Source organism: Pogona vitticeps, chromosome 5 (genome assembly GCF_051106095.1).
Source record: "Pogona vitticeps strain Pit_001003342236 chromosome 5, PviZW2.1, whole genome shotgun sequence".
Classification (NCBI taxonomy): Eukaryota; Metazoa; Chordata; class Lepidosauria; order Squamata; family Agamidae; genus Pogona; species Pogona vitticeps.
The window spans coordinates 1,811,032-1,833,982 of NC_135787.1; the positions used below are offsets into that span (position 1 = coordinate 1,811,032).

The 22,951-nt window shown below is 43.3% G+C and overlaps 1 protein-coding gene across 3 annotated transcripts in view; it reads right to left on the reverse strand.

Annotated features, from left to right (window-relative positions):
* The window catches only part of ZNF638 (zinc finger protein 638), a 50,990-nt gene that overhangs the window by 23,477 nt on the left and 4,562 nt on the right, over positions 1–22,951 (reverse strand). For 2 of the 3 annotated variants that reach the window (XM_020795163.3, XM_073002186.2), the window contains exons 2-10: positions 15,327–16,896; positions 12,111–12,172; positions 11,108–11,149; positions 7,710–8,011; positions 6,286–6,629; positions 5,743–5,889; positions 4,338–4,469; positions 3,783–3,838; positions 276–337 (exon numbers count right to left, since the gene is read on the reverse strand). In XM_020795163.3, coding sequence (XP_020650822.3) covers positions 276–337; positions 3,783–3,838; positions 4,338–4,469; positions 5,743–5,889; positions 6,286–6,629; positions 7,710–8,011; positions 11,108–11,149; positions 12,111–12,172; positions 15,327–16,694 — 2,515 coding nt within the window. In that variant the 5' untranslated portion in view covers positions 16,695–16,896. Of the gene's footprint in view, positions 1–275; positions 338–3,782; positions 3,839–4,337; positions 4,470–5,742; positions 5,890–6,285; positions 6,630–7,709; positions 8,012–11,107; positions 11,150–12,110; positions 12,173–15,326; positions 16,897–17,508; positions 17,545–22,951 lie in introns of those variants that run through there. The other variant, XM_078394418.1, reaches the window with a different exon arrangement.

Consider the following 22,951-nt stretch of genomic DNA (forward strand, 5'->3'; position numbering starts at 1 on the left):
CCTTCTGCTTCAGATGCTATGGCCAGTTTTATTATTTTGAATCAACACTTCCACAAGGGTAGAAAACATAACTGTAAAATCAATAAAGGAATACACAAGAAACCAAGGCAGGGGACGACGACCAGTCCTCTTTTTCCACCAAACTAAAAATCTAAAATGTTAATAGTTCCTTCCAAAAAAGCTATCCCTCTTCACACTTCTCCCACAACTGGGAGGAAACACTAACAATTGCAACAAAAAAGGAGAACATTTGGAGAGAATACACCAGAACTCACAAGCAGAGGTTGTTGATGTAGATGCTTTGGCAGATTTTGATGGAGGTTTAGCTTGTTCTTTCCTACAATGAAAAAAGTTCTAGGCTGTAATTACTAATATAAATCCCTTAAAAACAAAGTAAAACAAACAAGCAAACAAACACATGCACAACAGTGGCAGAAATAGTAGTCAAGCTGATTTATGGTGGCCGAAAATCTGTTGCTCTGCGTAATTTCAGTACAGCAGGCTCACTGAATCACTTGGGATTTGGTGGATCAACTTGTCAAGGTTTAAAATTTTGTCTGCACTATTAAAATAATAAATAAGGGTAAGGAAAAAGCAGCCCTGAAAATGAAAGCAGTTTTAAAACTTGAGGCTTGAGAAATAGTTTACTATGTATAGCCATTGCAATGCATTTTAAGTGCACCAAAACTATGAGCAAGCCACCACAGCCACTGAACAAAAACAATTCCTGAAACATGAACTGTTTTATGTTATAATGAGCATGCTTATGTTACAATATGTAAACATGAAGCAGTGTTTGTAAGTCCTATGGTGCACTCTTTTCTGAGTTCACAAGAGTCTAGGGCAGCGATGGCGAACCTATGGTATGCGCGCCTCACACCATACTCTGCTGAGAGCCATTGTTCCACCTACTGTGGGGAGTGAAAGAATCCTGTCTCTGCAGCTCCACTCACCAGCAGGACCAGTCATCCTCATTAGCGCATATGCACCAACACTGTCGTCCACAACAGAAGTCAAAGACAAATTCTACGACAATCTGGCAGCTACAGTACTATCAAAAAAGTCCCTGAAAGAGAGTCACTGTTCATTCTCAGAGACTTTAATGCTAGAGTTGGTGCTGATCACAATTCCTGGCCCACTTGTCTAGGTGGTTTTAGCATTAGGAAGACAAACAAAAACGGCCAACGCTTTCTGGAGTTTTGCTGTTATTATGGTCTTTGTATCAGCAACACATTCTTTAATATGAAGCTTCAACACAGAGTTTCCTGGAGACATCCAAGATCCAAGCATTGGCATCAGCTCGATCTGATCCTCACTAGACGTTCTAGCCTTCCTAGTATTACGATCACACGCAGTTACCAGACTGCTGATTGCGATACTGATCAGTCCCTGGTGTGTAGTACAGTAAAACTGTCAACAAAGAGATCGTATCACACAAAAAAGGAAGGAAGATCACATATCAACATCAGCAAGACTCGTGATCAAAGAAAAGTGGAGGAATTTGCCCAAGCGCTTGAGGAAACCCTTCCGTGCCTGGCTGATGCAAATGCACCTGAACAATGGGAACATTTCAAGAATGCTGCTTATAACATCACCTTGTCCACATTTGGCAAGACAACCAAAAAGACGGAAGACTGGTTCGAAGCCCATTCGGAGGAGTTGATGCCTGCCATTGAGGAAAAGAGGAGAGCTCTAGCAGCATACAAAGCCTGTCCTAGTGAGTGCAACTTGCAGGCTCTTTGAGCTGCTCGTAGCAAAGTCCAACAGGCTGCCAGGAGATGTTCCAACAATTACTGGCTTCAGCTCTGCTCTCAGATACAGATAGCAGAGGATACAGGTAACATCAAGGGAATGTACGACCATACCAAGCAGGCTTTATGTCCAATACAGAAGAAATCTGCTCCTTTGAAATCTGTTCCAGACGTGATCATCCAGGACCGAGCACAGCAGATGGACCGCTGGGTGCAGCACTACTCTGAGCTATATTCCAGAGAGAATGTAGTAACCGAAGAGGCATTAAATTACATAGAGTGCCTTCCTGTCTTGGAAGAGTTGCACAGTGAACAAACTCTAGCAGAAATAAAAGCGGTCTTGGATTCCCTTGCCTCCATCAAGGCACCTGGGAAGGATAACATCCCTGCTGAAGTGCTGTAAAGAGATCATCACCACTGAGCTGTATGAAATCTTTTGTCTTTGCTGGAGAGAAGGTGGTGTACCATAGGACATGAAGGATGCAAACATCGTCACAATGTATAAGAACAAAGGAGACAGGGGCGACTGCAATAACTACCATGGCATCTCTCTTCTCAGCATTGTAGGGAAGCTGCTTGCCCGTGTTGTGCAGAAGAGACTCCAGGTACTTACAGACAGAGTCTACCCAGAATCACAGTGTGGATTTTGAACTAACAGATCCACCATTGAGACAGTATTCTCCCTTGGACAGTTACAGGAGAAATGTAGGGAACAACGACAGCCACTCTTTGTGGCCTTCATAGATCTCACAAAGGCCTTTGACTTGGTTAGCAGGGACGGCCTTTTTAAAATATTTCCCAAGATTGGATGTCCACCTCGACTTCTTAACATCATCAGTTCCTTTCATGAGGAAATGAAGGGCATTGTAGTTTTTGATGGCTCAACATGACTTTGACATCCGAAGCAGAGTGAAACAGGGTTGTGTCCTTGCACCGACCCTGTTTGGGATCTTTTTTCCTATCATGCTCAAGCATGCCTTTGGAACTGCAACAGAAGGCATCTATCTCTGAACTAGATTAGATGGAAAGCTCTTTAATCTCTCTAGATTGAGAGCAAAGACCAAAGTCCAGCTGAAATGCATGCTGGACTTCCTTTTGGCCGATGATGCAGCTGTTGTTGTCCACTCTGCTGAAGACCTCCAACAACTCATGAATCGTTTTAGCAAGGCCTGCCAAGACTTTACACTAACAGTCCGCCCGAAGCACAAGTCATGGGCCAGGGCGTGGACTCACCTCCCTCTATTACCATCTCCACACAAGAATTGGAGGTTGTTCATGACTTTGTGTACCTTGGCTCAACAATCTCTGACACTTTCTCTCTAGATGTCGAGCTGGATAAACGCATTGGCAAAGCAGCTACCATGTTCTCTAGACTCACAAAGAGAGTATGGCTCAATAAGAAGCTGACGACACATACAAAGATCCAGGTCTATAGAGCCTGTGTCCTGAGCACACTCCTGTACTGCAGAGAGTCCTGGACCCTTTGTGCACGGCAGGAGAGGAAGCTGAATACCTTCCATATGTGTTGCCTCCAATGCATTTTTGGTATCATCTGGCAGGACAAAGTTCCAAATAGAATAGTTCTAGAACGAGTTGGAATTTTTAGCATGTATACATTACTGAAACAGCAACGTCTATGTTGGCATGGGCATGTTGTGAGAATGGCTGATGGTTGGATTCCAAAAGACCTCCTGTATGGAGAATTAGTGGAGGGAAATCTCCCCAGAGGGAGACCACAGCTGCGATACAAGGACATCTGCAAGCGGGATCTGAAGGCCTTAGGAATGGACCTCAATTTTTTTCTGATTTTTTTCCCTGGAGGTCCAAAATGCTTTGTAGGACTCTTAGGTAGGGTTTATTCAATCTGATAAACTCGTCTATAAGTTCTATTGATTTAAATAGGCCTGCTCTAGCTGCAATGTAGTCAAATCCCCACTGATTTAATGTGCCTGCTGTAGTGCAATTTACTCTGCAAAGCAACAGGATTTCACCCGATATATCACAAGACAGACAACATGACATCACACTTACTTTGTACTCGAATGAGATTTCTTGACACTTTGCACCTTCTTCTCACTCCCCTGGGTCTGAAAAGTGGAAAAGTTTTTATTCTCCTCCACGAAATAATTTATCAACGTCTGTTACACAGATCTACCCAAGCACCCCTGCCCTCCTTCCCTTCCCCCAAAGCATCTCCCTCTTTCATACGCAAAGCTCCATGCTCTCTGGGCTCCTTCCTTTCACCTGGCACCTCCCCATGTTCCCCAGGTGCAACAGATGGCTCCTCTCTTCCTAGGTCCATTGCCTGGCTCCTGCTGCCCAGGCAGTCTCTTCCTCCCTAACTGACCTCATGGAGTGCCAGTCACTGGCCACAATTCACTTGCTGGTAAGTATGGTGGGAGGCACAGTGGCAGCTCCAACTTGGGTAGCTCCAACCGTTTTTCCATTTTCAAAAAGTGGGACAGCTGGTGGAGACCACTGGAGACAAAACAATGCCCCTGGAGACCACACATGGGCTATGGGCTACACTGGGCCTGCATATGTCTTAAGAAATACCAACAAACTGTCCAGTACCTTTCTGCTTACCTCGGTTGGATGCGCTTTCGGCTTTTCTGCTACACTTATTTTCACACGCTTTTTGTTGAGCAACACCGGCACTGTTTCACCATACTTCACAGCTGCTATTACAGCCTCTTTGTAATTCATTACGAGGTAGGCCTAATGAAAAGAGATACTGGATTTCAGTATTTGCTATCTGGCCAACCATTTCCCTTTTGGTTATAACTCTCATGCAACAGGGAACAGAGAAGCAATGCCTCAAATGCAGTAGTGTAGCTAATACCAAATAAGACTGATAACATCATCATCAGCCACCGCAGTTTCTGGAATTTAAAAATTTCTGACCCCCACCCCATTCAACCAAAGGCGCTGAGGCTCCCTCGGGATCACTCTCACTGCAGGGAAGCTGTGAGGGGTTGCTGAACGTTCTTATTGTGGGGTCCTTCATTTCCTAAAATCACAACTGGCAGTGAAATCGTACAGCTGGAAATGACTTTCAGAAATCAGACTTCATCAACAGAATTGCAGATCCCAACATCTCCCCCATAATGAAAAGATTTCACACACAGACCCCAAAAAATCCTTATGACCTTTCTGAGGGTGGGGGTGAAAAGTGTTGAAAATGTTTAATTTCTGAATAGCCACCTCTGCTGACTTCATTACCCTTTACAGGGTACGTCCACAATATGTTGCTGGATTTTAGACAATGTATTTTCAAAATGCTCACCTGTCTCAAGAGGAAAAAATCTCAGCAGTTCCCATACTTGTGGGGCAAAATATTCTTGGATGACACTTCTCAAAAGCCCTGGCGGGAACAGTTGAGAGTCTGACCCTTTTTGGAGCTATAGACCAAGAACTTCTGAGCCCCTGAATTTTGGGAATCATGGAAGTGTCCTGCATAGCCACTAGACCTCTGGACATTTCTACTGAGGTCAAAAAAGAGTCGATGGCTGCAACCAAGGAGGACTGAAGTTTCCCAACCTTCGGACAGCAGAAAAACCAGCACCTGCAGGAGCTGGTTTTTTATATTAGTTTCCCTAGATGATGCAACAAAGCAGCCCTGAAAGAAGCAGGTAGGAAACCAGAAACCACCCATCTTATTTTTATTTTGAAAGGACGAAGTGGGGAAGGGGAGGGGATGGTAGGAAGACGACTACAGCAATAACTTTGCAACAAACCTGCAAACATGGTTTCGTAAGAAAAGTATCGAAATACAGTATGTAGTGTCCAAAGACTCACTACTGAAAGAACCAAGGACACAAGGAGAAACCCAACTGACTTTACATCAGCAAACAAATGCAGGGAGGTTCCCACCCTGGACCTGGGCTGCTGCTGCTATCAGCTCTTGAGATATTGCTTGCTCTAAGGTGTTGCAGCTGAAGATGAATTTCTCCCAGGAATAAGGCCTTGAGGAACTTAGCAAGTCACTTACCACTTTCCTAGTACGAAGCACAACGATATCACTAACTTTTCCAAAGGGCTGAACAAGTTTTTTAATATCTTGTTGATTATAGCCATCATCTGGTAAATCAGATATTCGAAGAACTGTGCCACAACTCCAGGCTTTGCTTGACAGAAGCTGCAAATGAAACCACATTTCAGAAGATTTTTAATACACTGATTGATTTGTATGCTCTCGCTCATTTGTAGCCATGTGTTCACAGACTCTCAGAAAGAGCTAAGAGGATATTTTAACTTAAGGGGGCCGTCAGGCTGTGCTATGGAGAAAGGCGGCGGCTTGCCTGTTAATGAATGTGGTCATCAAATTAGGGAGCAGGCTAAACCTATAACCTTACCTTCTCTCATATGCACTGAACAGTTCTCATTCATTCCAACCGAGGAAAAACACTGTGCTGCAGTTTTGGACAACCTAGTTGCAGTGGCCAACACTGAAACTTTCCGCGGCCACCTTGACAATGGGTGTCCCGGCCTGAATACGGTAAATTTAAAAACTGTAACAAAAAATGTTGCTGACCCTACTGTAAGGCGATGGGACGAAACCTTCTGTTTCTGTCGCTGATGATCCTGAAGCTGGCTTCTTAGTTTTCCCTTCAGCAACAACTCCTCCTTTACTGGAGCCATCTGTTGTCTCAGGCGGCAGCTTCGCTTTCGCTCCAGAGGAGCCATGATGAGAAGATGCTCCCCTTTTAGAAGGCGCAGGGGGGCTCTTGGAGGTCTTTCGTCCGCTCCCAGAAGTCTTCCCTTGCTCAGGCAATGCTTTCTTTGTTGCCAATCTCTCTCGGCTGGAGGTGTGGGAAGACTTCTGTATGTCGTACCGTTCCAAAAATTGCGGTCCGAAACGTTCCAGCACAACTGAATCTGAAGAAAGGACAAAACAAGGCCATGAACTAAAGGAGTGCTTCGAAGCTGAATTATTATTAAGTAATAATTTAAATAAATATTAAAGGGTTGTTGGGACTGAGGACTTTACACCTACCTAGATCTTTAGTACTACTTGTGTTTACCATCTCTCAGAGTGGAGTTTGTTTGTTCCTTTTTATTAATAGTCTTTTAATGATGTAAGCTGCCTCTTTACACTCCTTTTTCTTAGCTTTAAATATTATCTTTTAATGATTTAAACCACCGTTTTATACTTTTTTTTCAACTTCAAAAATTGTGTTTTAATTATGTAAGCTGCCTTGGGTCCTTTTTAAGGAGAAAGGCAGGGTAAAAATATTTTAGGTAACTAGACATCTGATCATCTTTAACTGGGATTGACTGACTGATTTACTGATTGATTGATGAAAGTGGGACTTCTTTCTTGCCTTTTCTTAATTTTGCCCCCCTAAGCCATAATGGGATTTGTCTGTAATCCTTTATTCGGAGATATTTTTGTTTTGTCTCTTTGTATTGGCTGAAGTACAATATAATATAAATTGCTAAAGTCTACAACCAAGCCTGTATCTATTCCAAAAGTCTTGCATGTGCAATTTCCCTCCACAGATATATACGTAGGCATCTAAGTCCTGCCGAAAATGGTTCCCTATTGTCAGGATAGGGAATCTGTCTTGCAGAACAGAAAGAAAAGATGTGCCCACATTCCTGTTTTGCTCTGGAGTTTTCAGTGAGAGCGCTCGTTCCCTGGTACCTCCATTTTAAAGAAGGATGGTTCACATAGCCACTTAGTCATTACAAAATAACTGTCACATGGGTTATAGCACAATGAATGCCAGTAAAAAAATGAGCCTTTGCCTCCCCCCACCCCTTTCAGGCAAGGACATCTTTTTGCTTTCAGCCTTTTTTTCAAGATGGGTAACAGAACTGCTCCCATGATCAAATGAATATCCCAAATTTTAAGTGTGATAGTTCTCACACCTAAAATTTACAGAGAGAGAAAAAAAACTATTCTAGTTAGGAAGTATGCATCTGTTGCTAAACCTTCTGTAACGTATGTCTCACCTGGAGATCGAGATTTTCCTGACCGCCTCTCTCTGCTGGAAGATCTAGGAAAGTACAACCTGGGGTGATGAGGTCGCCACGGAGACCTGGACCTGTATCGAGGACCAGGGATCCATCTCGGACTACGGCTTCTTGGCCGACTTTGACTTCTCGGCCGACTTGTTCTGTGATACCGTGGGCTCCGTGATCGTGACCGGGTGCGGTACCTAGCATGGCCAGAGCTTGAGCGTACTGATCGTTTGGGGCTATAACTGGCAGAACGCCGCCTGAGGCTGTGGTTCTCCTTTATGTCCCCTTTACGTCTAATGGAAGAAGAGAGAGAGAGAAGGCAAGTATCCCTCAGTTTTTCTTATTTAAAATAAGAAGATGAAGTAACTTTAGTAGAAGAATTAATGGAAAAGGATTATTTTAGACAAGCGCAAGTATTTATTTATTAAAATGAAAAAGGATACAGGTAACTAATAAACAGCTGGGGGGAGGGAATACCCATTCTAAGCACATACCTATCTATCTACACTCCGTGCAGCATTTATAATGGGAATTCTTGAAAGGGACAGCCATATGTCGGATGCAGCTAGAATACGCCTGTCATATTTTGCTATCAATTTTTAACACGCATAAGAAATTCACATACAGTAGCTCTCAACTTGCTAAACAGTAGGCCGTATTTCCATGATGAAGCTATATAGTGATGAATGATCAATACACTGGTGCTGATGTGTATGTATGCTCTAAATCAGTGGTTCCCAAACTTGAGCAATCCAGGTGTTCTTGGACTGCAATTCCAAGGAGCCTTCACCACAAGCTGTATTTCTGGGAGTTGCAGTCCAAGAACACCTGGGTTGCCCTGACTTGGAAACTGCAGCTCTAGACCCATTCCACCAGAAAGCTGGAAAACTCCAAGAGATCATCTTCAATTTGTTGTTCTTACACACCATCAATTTGCACTCTCCAAATCGTCTTCTTCTCAACAACCCTGCTCAACTCGTGCTAACTCAGGCTTGTGGCTTCCTTTAGGGAATCAGTCCAACTCCTCGTCTGTCTTTCTCTTTTCCTACTGCTTTCCATCTTGCCCAGCATTATTGTTTTCTTTCCAGAGAATCTTGCCTTCTCACAAGGTGTCCAAAGTAGGACAGCCTCAGTATCAACATTTTTGCCTCCAAAGATAACTCAGGCTTGATTTGGTCTAGGACCCACTTGCCTGCCTTTCTGGAAAGCCAAGGTATCTGCAAAGCTCTCCTCCAGCACCACGTTTCAAACAAAACTCTTTTTTTCCACATCAGCTTTCTTCACTGTCCAGCTTTCACACCCATAGAGCAATAAGGAATACAACAGTGGGAAGCGTCATGGCTTTGGTCTCCAGTGACATATCTTTACTCAAGAGCAGAGATGGCGAACCTACGGCACGCGTGCCACAGCTGGCACACAGAGCCCTCTCTGTGGGCACGCAAGCCGTAAGTCGCTGGATCACTACCCCCGGCAACCAAACCTGAGGAGGCAGCTGTAGCCACGGTGCTAGTGCCCCAACAGGCGGCAGGCCAGGATCCGCAGCAGCTGGTGGTGGCGGGGCAGCTGAGCTACAGGTAGTGGAGAGGTTGGGCACAAATGGAGGCAGATCCGGAGTGGGGTCCGGAGGCATCTCATACCCGGGATTCCTGCTTCTGCCGCAAGTCCCCCCCCCTTTTTTTTGCAGTTTGGGCACTTAGCCTCAAAAAGCTTTGCCATCACTGCTCTAGAGGATCTTTTCTAGTTCCTTCATTAGTACTTTTCTAAGTCTCAGTCTCCTGATTTTTTGGTTGTGGTTTCCATTTGGAGAAACGGAAGACTTGATCCCCTCAATAAGAAGCCTGTTGGCTCCACAGAATTCTATGAGTCATTGACGTGTTGTTTCTGACTTCTAGGTCAAATTCTCCAAAAATATTCAGTTCTGCTTTGTTTCCCACTTTTGCATTCCAGTCACCTGATTCTCAGCATGCCTTGTTTTGGTGTGTGATCAATTTCCTCCCAGATGCTTGCATTAAAGCTTTCTGTTTCTTCCTCAACATCTGTAGCTGCAGCATAGACTTGAATGACTGTTGTGTCGAAAGGTTTTCCCAGACAAAAATTGATATTAGTGGGTCAGTTATAGCTCCTAACTGCCCTGCAATGCTTAAGTGTTTTATTCCTTGCTTTACAGTTTCCACCTTGCCTTGATTCATTCTTCCCACATTCCATGTTCCAACACTATGTGTCCTGCAGCACTGGATTTTCCTTTCACCTCTGTGCATGTTAGCTACTAGATGTCCTTTTGGCTTTAATTAGTTGAGTCAGTTATTTCTACTTGTAATTTGCTCTTTCCTTTTAGATGACTGAGTGCCTTTCTTAGCCGCCCCGAGTAGACATGGTCTAGAGGGGCGGGGTAAAAAAATCAAATAAATAAATAAATAAATTTCAAGCTGTCATCTTCCATCTCTTCATTTTGGATTGTCTTGTCACAAGGTTTTCAAGGTAAGAAATGCCCAGAAGTTGTTTACTGTTGCCCTCTTTTGTGCAGTATTGAGAAAAGTTAGCTTGTGTATCACTGCTGTTGTCTGTGAAAGATCCTTCACTTGTCTCATCTTCAACCAGCACTGGTGCCCAGCAGCTGCCCTTCGGGAATTTCTCCATCTCCATCCTAACATCCCCCCTGGAACTACACAACTTTGTCTACTGATGCAACCGCTATTCTCAGCTTTGACCATTCCATATTGGGTGACCCTGCTAGAAGTTCAGGCTTGTAATGGGAGTCTAGCCACCTGATGGCCTTGCGCTCAGCTTTTCTCACACACTCAACCCCTCATCATGTTAAAGTGTGCATCCATGAGAAGAAACCTACAGGGCAGCAACTAAAATTCTCAGGTTTAAATTATTTCCTCCATCACATAAGTATACCCAAATATCTTCAAATACTGTATATGCTGCTGTACTAGGCGACCGGCCATATTAGACGACCCCCCCAAAATGCGGCGCCGGGAAGAGGCTGGGGGGCGGCGGCAGGAGGAGGAGGAAGAAGAGGGAAAGCGGGGGGCTGGCAGGTGAGCGAGTGCACGCCGCTTCCCTCCCTCCATCTGCCTGCCTGCCTGCCCGCCTGCGTTCCTCCCCGGTGGCAGGAGGAAGAGGAGGAAGAGGGAAAGCAGGGGGGTGGCGGGCGAGCGTGCCGCTTCCCTCCCTCGATCTGCTGCCAGCCCACCTGCGTTCCTCCCCGGCCAGCGTGGCCCCGCATCACTCACTCAGCAGCAGCGGCTCCTTCCTGGCACCCGGAGTACAAGACGGGCCCCCCACTTGGAGGCATGTTTTGGGAGCCCCAAAAGTCATATATGGTACCACAAAAAAGAACCCTAAGATGCCCAGTTAGAAGGCAATCATATCTGGAAAGTTACCTTTCTGCAGCACAATGGGATTCTGGATTCCAGTCAGGGTATCTGTTTCAAAGATAAAAATGTTATTCGAAGAAGCTAACCAGTAACATCACTACATGGATATTACATACTCTAATACTTGTCATATTGAATATTGTTTCTGTAGAAATTTTTTTGTTTGTTTGTATTCATTTGGTGTATGTCCCTGCCTCTGTCCATCTGAATGAGCACGTTTTTTCTTGCTGCAGGACAATAGGGAGAAGGCCAAGCTAGTCTCCCCTGGAAGGGAGCTGCAAAGACTGGGAGCAGCTCCCAAAAATGTGCTTTCCAGCATCTCCATCAAACCTGCCTAAGAGGTCAGAGGAATCTCCCCAAAGGTCTCACAGCGAGGCAGGCTCATATGGGAGAATACACTTCTTCATCAGGCATGGATTCAAGGCATAGAGGCCTTTATGAATCAATTATGACCCATTCTCAGAAACCTACTGACAGCCAGTGACAAAAATGAAGCAATGGAGCTTTAAAACACCCACATAAAAAGCTCCAGCAAACAGTCTGGGCAGAGTTCATTTGCTCTAGCTGGAATTCCCATTTGAAGAGAAGGCTGCAATAAAGAGGCCTTTTGCCTGATCCAACAGAACTATTCTTGTGTTCTAGGCATACAGTTTTCGTCTGACTCACAAAGATACTTCCCTTAAATAAACACAGTGACAATTTTATTCCACAGAAGTGGTGGAACACATTTATAAGCTTGTATATAGAGCAACCTTCTCCTCCTTGGTCGCCTTCCAGATGAGCTGGACTACAATCTCCATAATCCACAGCCAGGCAAGCAAATAGCCACATGATGGGATAGGCTGCTTTAGCTTTAACTTTTAGATTAAACTGTATGCAATTATCCCCATAGCAACCCACATCCCAATGCTATGATTGAATGTATTTAACATTAAAGTAATTATATTCACAAAATTTGACAATCACACCATCAATGTATGATGCACACAAATTAAGTGACAGCCCTTACTGTTGGCACAGCTGTCGACAGCTCTCTAGATGAGTGGTAGTGTTCTGATGCTCAATCCAATCCTACAGGAAGAAAACGCAGCCACAAATCATAGGAAAAAAGTATTATAATATATTTATATCCCACTTTCTATCCCAGAAGCTCAAGTAAGTATATATGGCCTTCCCTAGACCTCCCCTTATTCTCAAAACTACAATAATATGAGTCAGGATGTTCAAAATTCATGAGGAAAAGATTTAAATTCATTTTATCCTTATGACCAAACCCAGTTCAGGGTAAACCCATTTAAAGTTATCTCAAGTCTAAACATAAACAGTATTGCTGTTCTGCGCTGACTGAAACTGATCAGAATTGCTATACATATACAAGACTCCATTTCCACTGGCCCTATTCAGGTTACAAATAGCAAAGATGTTTTAGGGGGAATAGGGAGTGGGTGGATAATGTTAAGGAACATGCTGTTACATGAGCCCAAAGTCTTAAAAACCTCAGTTACAAAGATATTAACACTTATTTCTAATAAACACTACTCCATATAAATGCACACTTAAGACGAGAAATGCTGCACAAGAAAAGTATTTTAGGCTGAGGAACCATGTATACTGGTTCGCCGACATCCTAGCAAGCTCCAAATAATATACACCTCTATTTTGTCCATGGGCCTTATGATCAAAGTACTGTATCTTACCCATAGTACCTTGTGAGATACCACAGTCTCATGGTAGAGGTACCGGGATAACCATTCCTTTGTTTTCAAACCATGGAATTAATTCCCTTTCCTAGCTATTATCAAAGGCCAAGCATTTTTCACAGTAATTGCAAGACAGCGCTGTCCCCTTCACCAGGCCTTCACTGCATTCATCCAGGACGAGAGGAAGGGCTACTGGGAAACCATAACCCGTCATTCTGAGGAAGAACAACAAGGCCAGAAAAGGAGCACCCTTCCAAGCCTCACTTTTCTCTCCCCTTCACCACACTTCGTTCCCTTCATAAAATGTGGGATAACAAGCAAGGGCTGCTTTCTCTTTCGATATATGTACAGAATGTAGACAGCAACAGTGGCAAAAAGAAAAACATGTATTATAGTTTCATGTAGGTGAACAAGCTCTATATACATAATTCATTTAAACTGAGCCTTAAGCACTGATGCTGCATGAACAGAAACCCAGACGTGGCTGAGGTAAAGTATAGTGCAAAAAAAAAAGTTGGACAACTAAATGCTCCTTCAAGGTGCTGAGAACACCACAATGAACTCAGTGGAACTTCCTTCTTTGCAGCCATGCAAAATACCTTCAGATCAGTTTAGTGTTTGAAATTATTAAACACGACACAATATGTTAGGCCTTCTGGCTGCTGCAAACAGTTAATGAGGACAGAAGGCAATCCATGCTTGATTCATGAGATACGTACATATGTACGTGTGTTTGTGTAAAGAGATAAAACAAATGCACAGTTCTGTGATAATACCCATCAGATCAATCTGTGAAATACTTGAGACAAAAATGCAGAACGAAGCTGGGAAAAGAAATCAAAATCAGTATTGCAAATCTTAGTTTGCCCCTAAATTTCTGGCAATACTACTGATTAGTTATGTTGCTATGATCTTGCCCCCACCCCCAAATTCATGGTCAGAATGCTACATCTGTAAATGATGGACATGTTGTTCTAAAATTTGTTTTCCCTTCCTGTTAGGTAACCGGGCAATCAAACATGTATATCTTTATTATATATAGGATCAGTGACCATCTCATTATTGTATTACATCCCAGGTCTGGATCCAGAACAAATTAGTCAAATACTGTACAGATCCAGCTGAAACTAAGATGAAAAGAGAAATCCTGAAAAATTTAAGATATCCTCATTTCCATTGGAACTGTGTGTGTCAAATATACTGTACATCCAACACAGTCATTTTAGTCTACTGCGAATCTGTCTCTCATCAGGTGAACAGCTCATCCATCCACTGTGCACACGAAGATCGGGAATTCATTGTACGACTGGTCTAATGTAACTTACAAAACTTGTAATCACACAAAGCTTTCAAATTTTGACTTAAAAGTAGAGAAATTCAAAGTAACTGCTATGGTTCAACTAGTAAAATCTAAGCAATATTTACTCCTAGTTGCATTCTCTAATAGTATAAAATACTTTCTTCATTCTAATAATGTGCCTTGCTGGATTTGAACTTCAACACCATGTCTATCTACAACGTCTAACGACTTCTATCCCCTCTAGAAGCTAGTGCATACTAGGAACCCAGAGGAAAATAAAAAAGATTTCTATGAAAATCTAGAAGTCATGTGTTCTAGGAAAATTCCTGAACATTCTGCTCTTTAAATGCTTTGTACTCTAATTACTAACATTCCTCACCCCTGGCTACATAGTCTAGGGCTAATGGGAGGTGAAGGAAAACACAAAAGATCTGTAGTTGATTAGTCGTTGAAGGCTTTACTCAGCTATCTACACCACCCTTTTAAGGATTCATTTCTGATTTGAACAGTCGCTGTCGTACCTGCTTTGCCAAGGGAAGGGCCAATGTTCATTTTCACAGACAAAAAGCCAACCCTTCTTCTGATGTTTAACTGGTGGTATTTCCATACCACAGCATTGGAGGGGGGGAGAGAACAGATTTGGCCACACACACACACACACACACACACACACACACACACGTGCACACACCCCTTACTTCAGTATTTCAAGGGCACTGCTGAGTCAGCTAATATGAGGTCCCCCAGTTTCAGAACATCACAGTTGTTGATGTCAGTACAGCTGTAAGCCAGTTCTATTTGCATAAAGGAAGTTAAGGGACTGTTCTCTTGGTAGAGTTGTTGTTTAGTCGTTGAGTCATGTCCGACTCTTCGTGACCCCATGGACCAGAGCACGCCAGGCCCTCCTGTCTTCCACTGCCTCCACGAGTTTGGTAAAAACTCTTGGTATCGACCAGTCCTTAATTTTTCTATTTCCTTTGACTCAGATGGGAATCAAATAGTTGCTACGAACCCTAAATAATTAACTGTCACTAGCGTTATAACTGTTGAGGACAGTCAGACAGAACTGAAGCGCAGTGTCCAAATCAGACAAAGCATTTATTTCCAATCTTTTTAAATGCTATTTTACGGAAATAACATCTACCATAATCCATAGGTCAATTAAGCCCCACTGCGCAGAACATGGTGTACGTGTATGCAATCTCTTAGGAAAAAACTGACTCACCTTCATATGTCTACATTCTACATTACAAAGAGAACACATATGTGGAAGTATCCTTGGAGATGCGGCGTAATAATCATTCATCATAGATGGAGTCGGAAACCTCTTCATCTTCTGGGCATCCGCCTGTGAAAAAACTGGAAGCCAAGAGGCTTTCACGACACCGAAAGGAGATTCAATTGGATTCTCAGCTTCTTTCTGATATTTTTTCTGACCACTGGTATGCTCAGGTTGGGTGCCAGGAGGACGAGCCCTGGATTCATGATGAATCCTTTCACTCCTATTTACATCCCCAAGTATTTCAGGTCTAAAAGGTGGTGGTAGCTGGTTCATAGCTGGCATTACGGGTGGAGCAGGGGACGATGGAGGCAAAGCTTGCTGGACAGCAGGTGGTATAGAGGGCGGAGGTATGGGTGGTACTACAGGTGAAATCATGGGTGGGGCGGTTGGAGGTGCTCCAGCTGATGGAAGGGACAGTCCAGGCCCCTTGTTGGAAGTATCCATGGGGGGGAAAGACGGAGTACTTGGTGTGCTTCTCTGGAACCCCATCTGCCTTATGAGTTCTTCAACAGCATTCATCTGTTTACTGGTCACAGTGGAGGGTGCAGCAGACACAGAAGCAGTCTGCTGGGCTTGAAATCCTTTCGTGCTCCCTTCATCTGGCACATCTGAATCAAAGATTTTTACTTCAAGGGGACTGTCAGTATATACATACTTGCTTTCATGCCCATAATCAATTACCTTGCTTTTGACCATGGAACCACGGCCATCATTGCTGCAAAAGGCTTCCTTCTCTCTGCTCTGAGAAGGCAAGCTAGGCAATTGATGAGCCACTTTGCGCATTCGGATGTCCCTTAAAATCAAAGGCATGTTTTCAGGAGTTAGCTGGTCATCTGGATAGCGGCTGAGTTCCTCCAGGTCTTCATTAGACAGTCCAAAGCTTGCTAGGATACTTGAGGCACTCTCACTCGTATAACGGCTCTGAACAGGTGGGGTATGTTCTGCCATCCTTCCAGAATTAGGCTGATTCTGGCTACTGCCTCCATGCGAAAATGAATTATCCCAATGGGTGCCACATCCTTCTTCCTTCTGCTGCCTTTCCATATTCATTCTCTCTCCTGCTTGTCTTGGATCCATTCTGTGTTGTGAGATCTGAACATCTGACCTTGGAAATCCTGGCCTCATTTCCGGTCCCATGAATCTCTGGGGCATTCTGTGAGTAGGACCAGGTGGGGGCTGTCTTGGAAGAGCACCCGGTCCACATCTAGGTCCAGGCCCAGGCCCAGGCCTCTGAAAAGGCCCATGTGAGACTGGACCATGCACATTAGGTCCCCTTGTTCTTGGATGCATGTTTCCTCTAGGATTAAACATGGCAATTTTCAGGAATGCCTCATTTAACAAAGCATAAGATGCTACAGAACTGTTCGAAGCAACTGAGTTCAACTGATGAAGAGCCAACACGGTCTTAATCTGAGCAAGCTGTAAAGGAGGAGGGCCCAACAGAAATGGGCTGGCAATGCCAAGGTTCACAGAATTCACAAGGGGTGCAAAACTTTCCAAGAACACCACAAAGCTGAAAGTCAAACACACAAAAATTAGATTATATTCATCTTTCAAACTACTTTCTAATGTGGCTCTACTGCTGGTATGGGAATTGTCAGAAAAAGGCATTAGATAGAATCCTATTGGGAAATATTGTACACAGTGTACAAACAGGTTTTACAATTTTCTGATCATCTGTTATAAATTCAGGCAAGCAAACAAGTGTGCAACTGAGTGCATGATATGGGTATGTCTGAGTGTGTGAAAGAGACAGCCCAAACAGTTGTACAACTAGTTAAACACAATCTTGGGTTTATGCTACACAAACCCAATAGGATTCTGGCCTCCTACTGATTTATTTTCAAATAACTACTCCTTTTAGTGAACAAACTCTTATCACTCTGATGAATGCTTAATTTTTAAACAGAATATCATGTTTATGTACTAGGATTTTATAGTCAACTCAACACCAACTACAGCAAGTCTTCAAATACTGTAAATTTTATTAGTTTATATAAGGATTCGAAGAACATGACTAACAAGACAGCAAAGAAAATTAAGCCATGATACAAAAAATTATGTATAATTTAACCCCAGACACACTGACTAGACATTCAATTTCATTTTTATCCAGTAAACTTACTTGTTGGTAAATATGTGATGGGTTGCTTTGTACAACCTATGACAATGACACAGCAAAGGCAAAACTATGTTATTTAATATATTAACAAATGCGGAAAACAAATAGAACTCAGCTGCAAAAGAACTACATGTGTTTTCAGATAAACCTGCCTCATCAATTTTAAAGAACATTCAAAACTACACTACGGCTTTGTAAAATTCAATGTGCAGTTAACTGGTAAATGGCACTGATTATGGAGAGGACACACTTCACTACAGCTGTTGAACTTAATACAGTGGTGCCTCGCTTAACGAGCGCACCGTACAACGACGAAATCGCATAGCTATCCCTTTTTTGGGATTGCTAATGCGATTGCTCAACGACTTTTAGATAGGGTGAAACTCGCTTTGCGAAGATCGGTAAGTGTTTCGCTTACCGATCTTCGCAAACCAAGGCCCTGACGACCAGCTGTTTGGCAGCCAAAATGGCCGCCGGAAGCCCCGAAATGGCCCAAAATGGCCGCCGGAAGCCCCGAAATGGCCCAAAATGGCCGCGCGCAGTGTTTTCGCGCCCTCGTTAAGCGAGGGGAGGGCGCGAAAATGGCTGCCGGCCATCCCGGAACATCGCTGAACGGTGAGTAAAGGCGCCGATTGGAACGCATTAAACACTGTTTAATGTGTTCCAATGGCTTTTCCTGCCCCGTTCAGCGATGTTTCGCTATAGCGAAGGTTAATCAGGAACAGATTAACCTCGCTATGCGAGGCACCACTGTAGTCTGACTTAAAGAAGCAGGTTGCTTTTGTAACATTCTCTTTCATGTAGTCTTTTCCATACACATGTAAATCAAATCTTATGATGAAAGCTTGAGAGAACTGGGTGTGTGTTGCCTAGAAAAGATGAACCTGAGAGGTGACATGAAAGCCATTGAAATATATCTGGGCTATCATGTGGATGATCGAGCAAGCTTGTTTCCTGCAACTCTAGAGGGCAGGACCCAAATCAAGAGATACAAATTAAAAGAACGTATTACCTGAATATAAATGGGGCTGTAATGTGTTTTTAAAAATGGGTTTAAACTTTTTTGATCCATTGGTTTTTAATTTGGCATCTGTTTAACTCTTTTTAAATATTGTAATATTTTATTGTAGGCCGCACTGGATTTTTATGAAGAGAAAGGTAGGATATCAATATTTTAGATAATAAATAAACTGAACAGTTAGAACCTCCTAACAGCAAGAGCTATTTGATAAGGGAATGGGCAGCTTTAGAAGGTGGTGGACTTTCCTTCATTTTTACTAGGTTTTTACTGAAATATCGATAGCCATCTGAAGGAAGTTTTTCTGTAGATTTCTCCTTCATCAGGGAGTTGATGATGCTTGGATTCCCTTCCAGTTCTATAATTCTATAAGAAGGTATGAGGGAGAAGATTGAAAAATTCACGGGAGAGGGTTTTCTTTTACCACTGTGAAGGTGTAGAAAATAGAAGTGTGCCGTCCGCAGAAGTGAGAGTGAAAAACAGTGATGGAGAAAAGGATCAACTGGCTAGCGGTGAAAGTGGAGAAGAAAAGGGAAAGGACTTGACAGAAAGGGAAGGGGAGGTTGGAGGTATGCTTGGCTGAAGGGGAGTGGGAGGAGTCAGAAGTGACAGTTGGAGAGGAATATAAAGATAAGGAGGGGGTGTGTGGTTTAGTACTGTGGTGGAGGAGTACGAGAAGAAGAAGCGGGAGGAAAGACGGAGGGCATTTGAAAGGGTTCGCACCCAGGGGCTTATCAGAGTTTCCCCATCTAAAAGTGGGCGGCCTTTTGCCCGATCCTCCGATTTCTAGAGGGACTTCTCTGCATATTGCCGTGAGGGAATGGAATGTAATCGTGGCGCCGAGGGAAATCGAACTGTAGCGGGAGCGGATGACAGCTTCGTTTGACGAGGGTCCTGACGAGAGGGGGTGGATTAGGCACAAATGTTGTGGGACAATTTGTGTGATGAGGAGCCTCCCACCCCCTCCACCGGAGTTCAAGGGACCTTATGGGGACCAACGCCGTTAACCCCTTGGGACTTTAATCAAAGTTTGGACAATGTTGATACAGGCTTGTTGCCAAGTTTGAAACTGTTGGAACCTTTCAAGAGTGTGCTGGAGGATGTAGGAGAGAATAAAGTTTCTGCTGTTAAAGTTATCAAGACTCAGCCTTTATTATTTCCCGCCGAGGGGAAGGACGAACTTTCTTACAACCACCAAATCCTATTTCCTCAGGACTGGACAAAGAAACTTTTATTTAAAATATAAATGTCCCATTTAATTAAAAGATCCCAAACCCATCTAAACCACACATTCCAAACAATTATAAACAAGCATATTACAGATTTCTAGGCTTTGCAAAACAAAGTTTCAAATAACTTGTATCAATTCACAGCTGAGAAACACCAAAGCAAACACATAAGGTTTTCATGGTTGCTTAAAGCACATGTTGCATAGAACAAGAGTTTATCATTTTAGCAGGTGGATTTCACCAGAGATGCCTCACTGTCATGCTGTTGTTAGAAGCAAGTCAGCAGGACCTCAAAAGGGACTCCCCTGAAGAGCACGGTGGTTGGACGAGTCTCTACAAGGCAAGACAACCTTTACTAAGCTGGTCCTCAGAGGACTAGGACTTTGCCTTCCCAACTGGGCTTACTAATAAAATGGCAGCCAAGACAGTTCTTTCAAGGATGTGCTATATGTGTTGAGCAAGTCACTCCCCTCAGCAATCTCAATACAACAATCTGTGCCACCTGCTGCATCTGAGCCAACCTGGATGGCAGTTTCATATAGACAGAAAGTCATCGGGTCTGGAGCTTATTGGCACAAAGGTCACTGCAGTGAAACTACCTCAATCCACATACAGGCACAGCCAATATACCACTGAAAATTGAGGTGGAGGTAACTAGCGACATCCCCAAACTGCATACCTGTTCCTTCAGGGCAGGGTCAAACATGTATGGTCCTTCAACCTTGGACACAGGAAACACACATTAGCTGCATTTTCTTAGAATGCAGCTCGCAGCTGCATACAAAATATAAGAGATACCGATGGAAGTAGCCACCACAAATGATACCCTGCCCACCCAACTTCCAGGTAGAATCTTTACCAGTCATTCTACCCACGCAATGGCCTGTGATGTGAATAGCAGGACAACTATGGAGCTTGCACAAGGAAGTATTCGGTATCTCCTCTGGGCAAGCAGAAAACCTGCTTCTGGGGTGACAGATGAACTCCATTATCTCCACCTGCACAAGAGAGATCTGCCAGAGCTATTACCGGCAGTTACATTCTGCTAACGGTCACTAGGTTTCTAGTCAAAATGACCAAGCCCCAAAAAGTTATATGGAAGTAAAATAGCAGCAAGGACAATTATCTTGGGGCATCTAACAGCACGATTGCAAGAAGCTGAGATACCCAGTATTAGTGTCTATAGAAATACTTTCAAATAGAAGTACTTTCAGATGTCTCCTGTCAGGTATCACATACACAATGAAGCATTTTATGCTATGACAAAAGGAAAACCTCACTGCAGGAATGAAGTAAAAAGCGCACTATTATTCTGAGATCCACAAAACTGAAGCTAATATTTTCCCCCTTATTTTCACTTAAGATACATCAGTATTAAGCCATGCATTTCTTTTGCTATCAGAAACATTATGGCTCTGGAAAACCATACTGGGGAACAAAAGTCAGAGGATGCTGTTGTGCCCACTTCCTATAGGTATTTGGCTGGCCACTGTGAGAAAAAATTCTGGGCTATACTGGACCCTTAGTTTAAGCCAAGAGGCACTTCTTATATATAATTTTTTCAGTCAAGATGACTATGCTACATGTAAACCTAAACAACTTGATATTAGTACTTACCTCAATTTCTCTAATAGCCCTATTTTTCAGAGGAACATCAAGTTTTACCGTAAAATCAATTACATTTTGATTAAAAAAAGAAAGAGGGAACAGGGACGCCAGACACAGATAGATGACCGAGATAATTCATGAAGGACCCAAAGTTCAATGACTCAAAGTTCAAGGATCAAAGTTATTGCACACTTAATTACATTGCCAATTGCTTTTTGTAGAATAAATCGTTTCCAAAATCTCACACCACATGTAGGATAACAGCCTACTAAAACTGAATTATAATAACTACTGACTTAAAACAAAATATTGTTTCACTTACTCCACCAAACAAAAAACAAAAACTCATAACGAAGCATCTGTCCCATATCCATTCTGGATAGCACTGATTTCTCACACTCACAGAAGTATTAAGAAACTTCTATAAGTGTAAGAACTCTCTGCTAGCCAGTATGGGACAGATATTTCAGCAAAGTGGTTAAATATTTCAGTACAGTGGTGCCTCGACTTACAAACGCCCTGACATATGACCATTTTGAGTTATGACCAGCTACTGCCGCAAAATATTGCTTCGACTTGCAGTTACGAACATAAAAAGGCAGGGGGGAAAGGCAGGAAATTCAAATTGCTAACTGTTGGTGGCGAAGAGGCTGCTTCTTTGAAGCTCTTTGACCCCAGCAGTTAGAGAGTGTGCGGATCGGAGGAGGCTCACTGGTAAGGTAAGGTGCTGCTTTCTGCTTTTTAAAAACTGTTCTGGGTGTTTTTGCAACGTGGTTTTGGGCTAGGGGGGTGGTTTATGTGCTGTGATGGGTCTTGGGGGCTTTGTTTTTTGTCCCCTCTATTTCCAATGGGTCATGGGGGGTTTGGTTGCTTTTTGGAGTTTCCACCCCCCGCTTCCGATGGGTCTTGGGGGGTTTGTGTTTTTTGGGGGGGTTCCACATTTCTGATGGGTCTTGGGGGCCTGGTTGCTTTTTGTAATGTTTTTTCCCATTTCCAATGGGTCTTCGGGGGTTGTTTGTTTTGGAGTTTCCCCCATTTCTGATGGGTCTTGGGGGGTTGGTTGCTTTTTGGGGGGATCCCCATTTCCGATGGGTCTTGCATGCTTCCCTTGCTTTTTGCTGTTTTCTTTGCATTTCCGATGTGCTCCATTTGTTTTCTTTGCATCTCCGATGTGCTCCGTTTGCTTTTTCCTTTGTTTTCTTTGCATTTCCGATGTGCTCCATTTGTTTTCTTTGCATTTCCGATGTGCTGTTTGCTTTTTCCTTTGCTTTCTTTGCATTTCCAATTAGTCTTGCACACTTGATTGCTTTTCTCTCCCCCCCTTTTCAGCCAGAAGGGATAAATCGTGTTTCCGATGGGTCTTGCAGTGACTTTTTTTGTTATTTTTTTTCTTCGGCCGGAACAGATTAATTGCATTTCAATGGATTCCAATGGGAAATGGTGCTTTGACTTACAACCATTTTGAGTTACTATCATCTTCTGGAACCAATTAAGTTTGTAAGTCGAGGCACAACTGTACATCTTTTTTCATCTAGATGCCAGGTCAGAATAAATGGACTGGATTTATCCAGCGTCACTTTGTAGATGATAC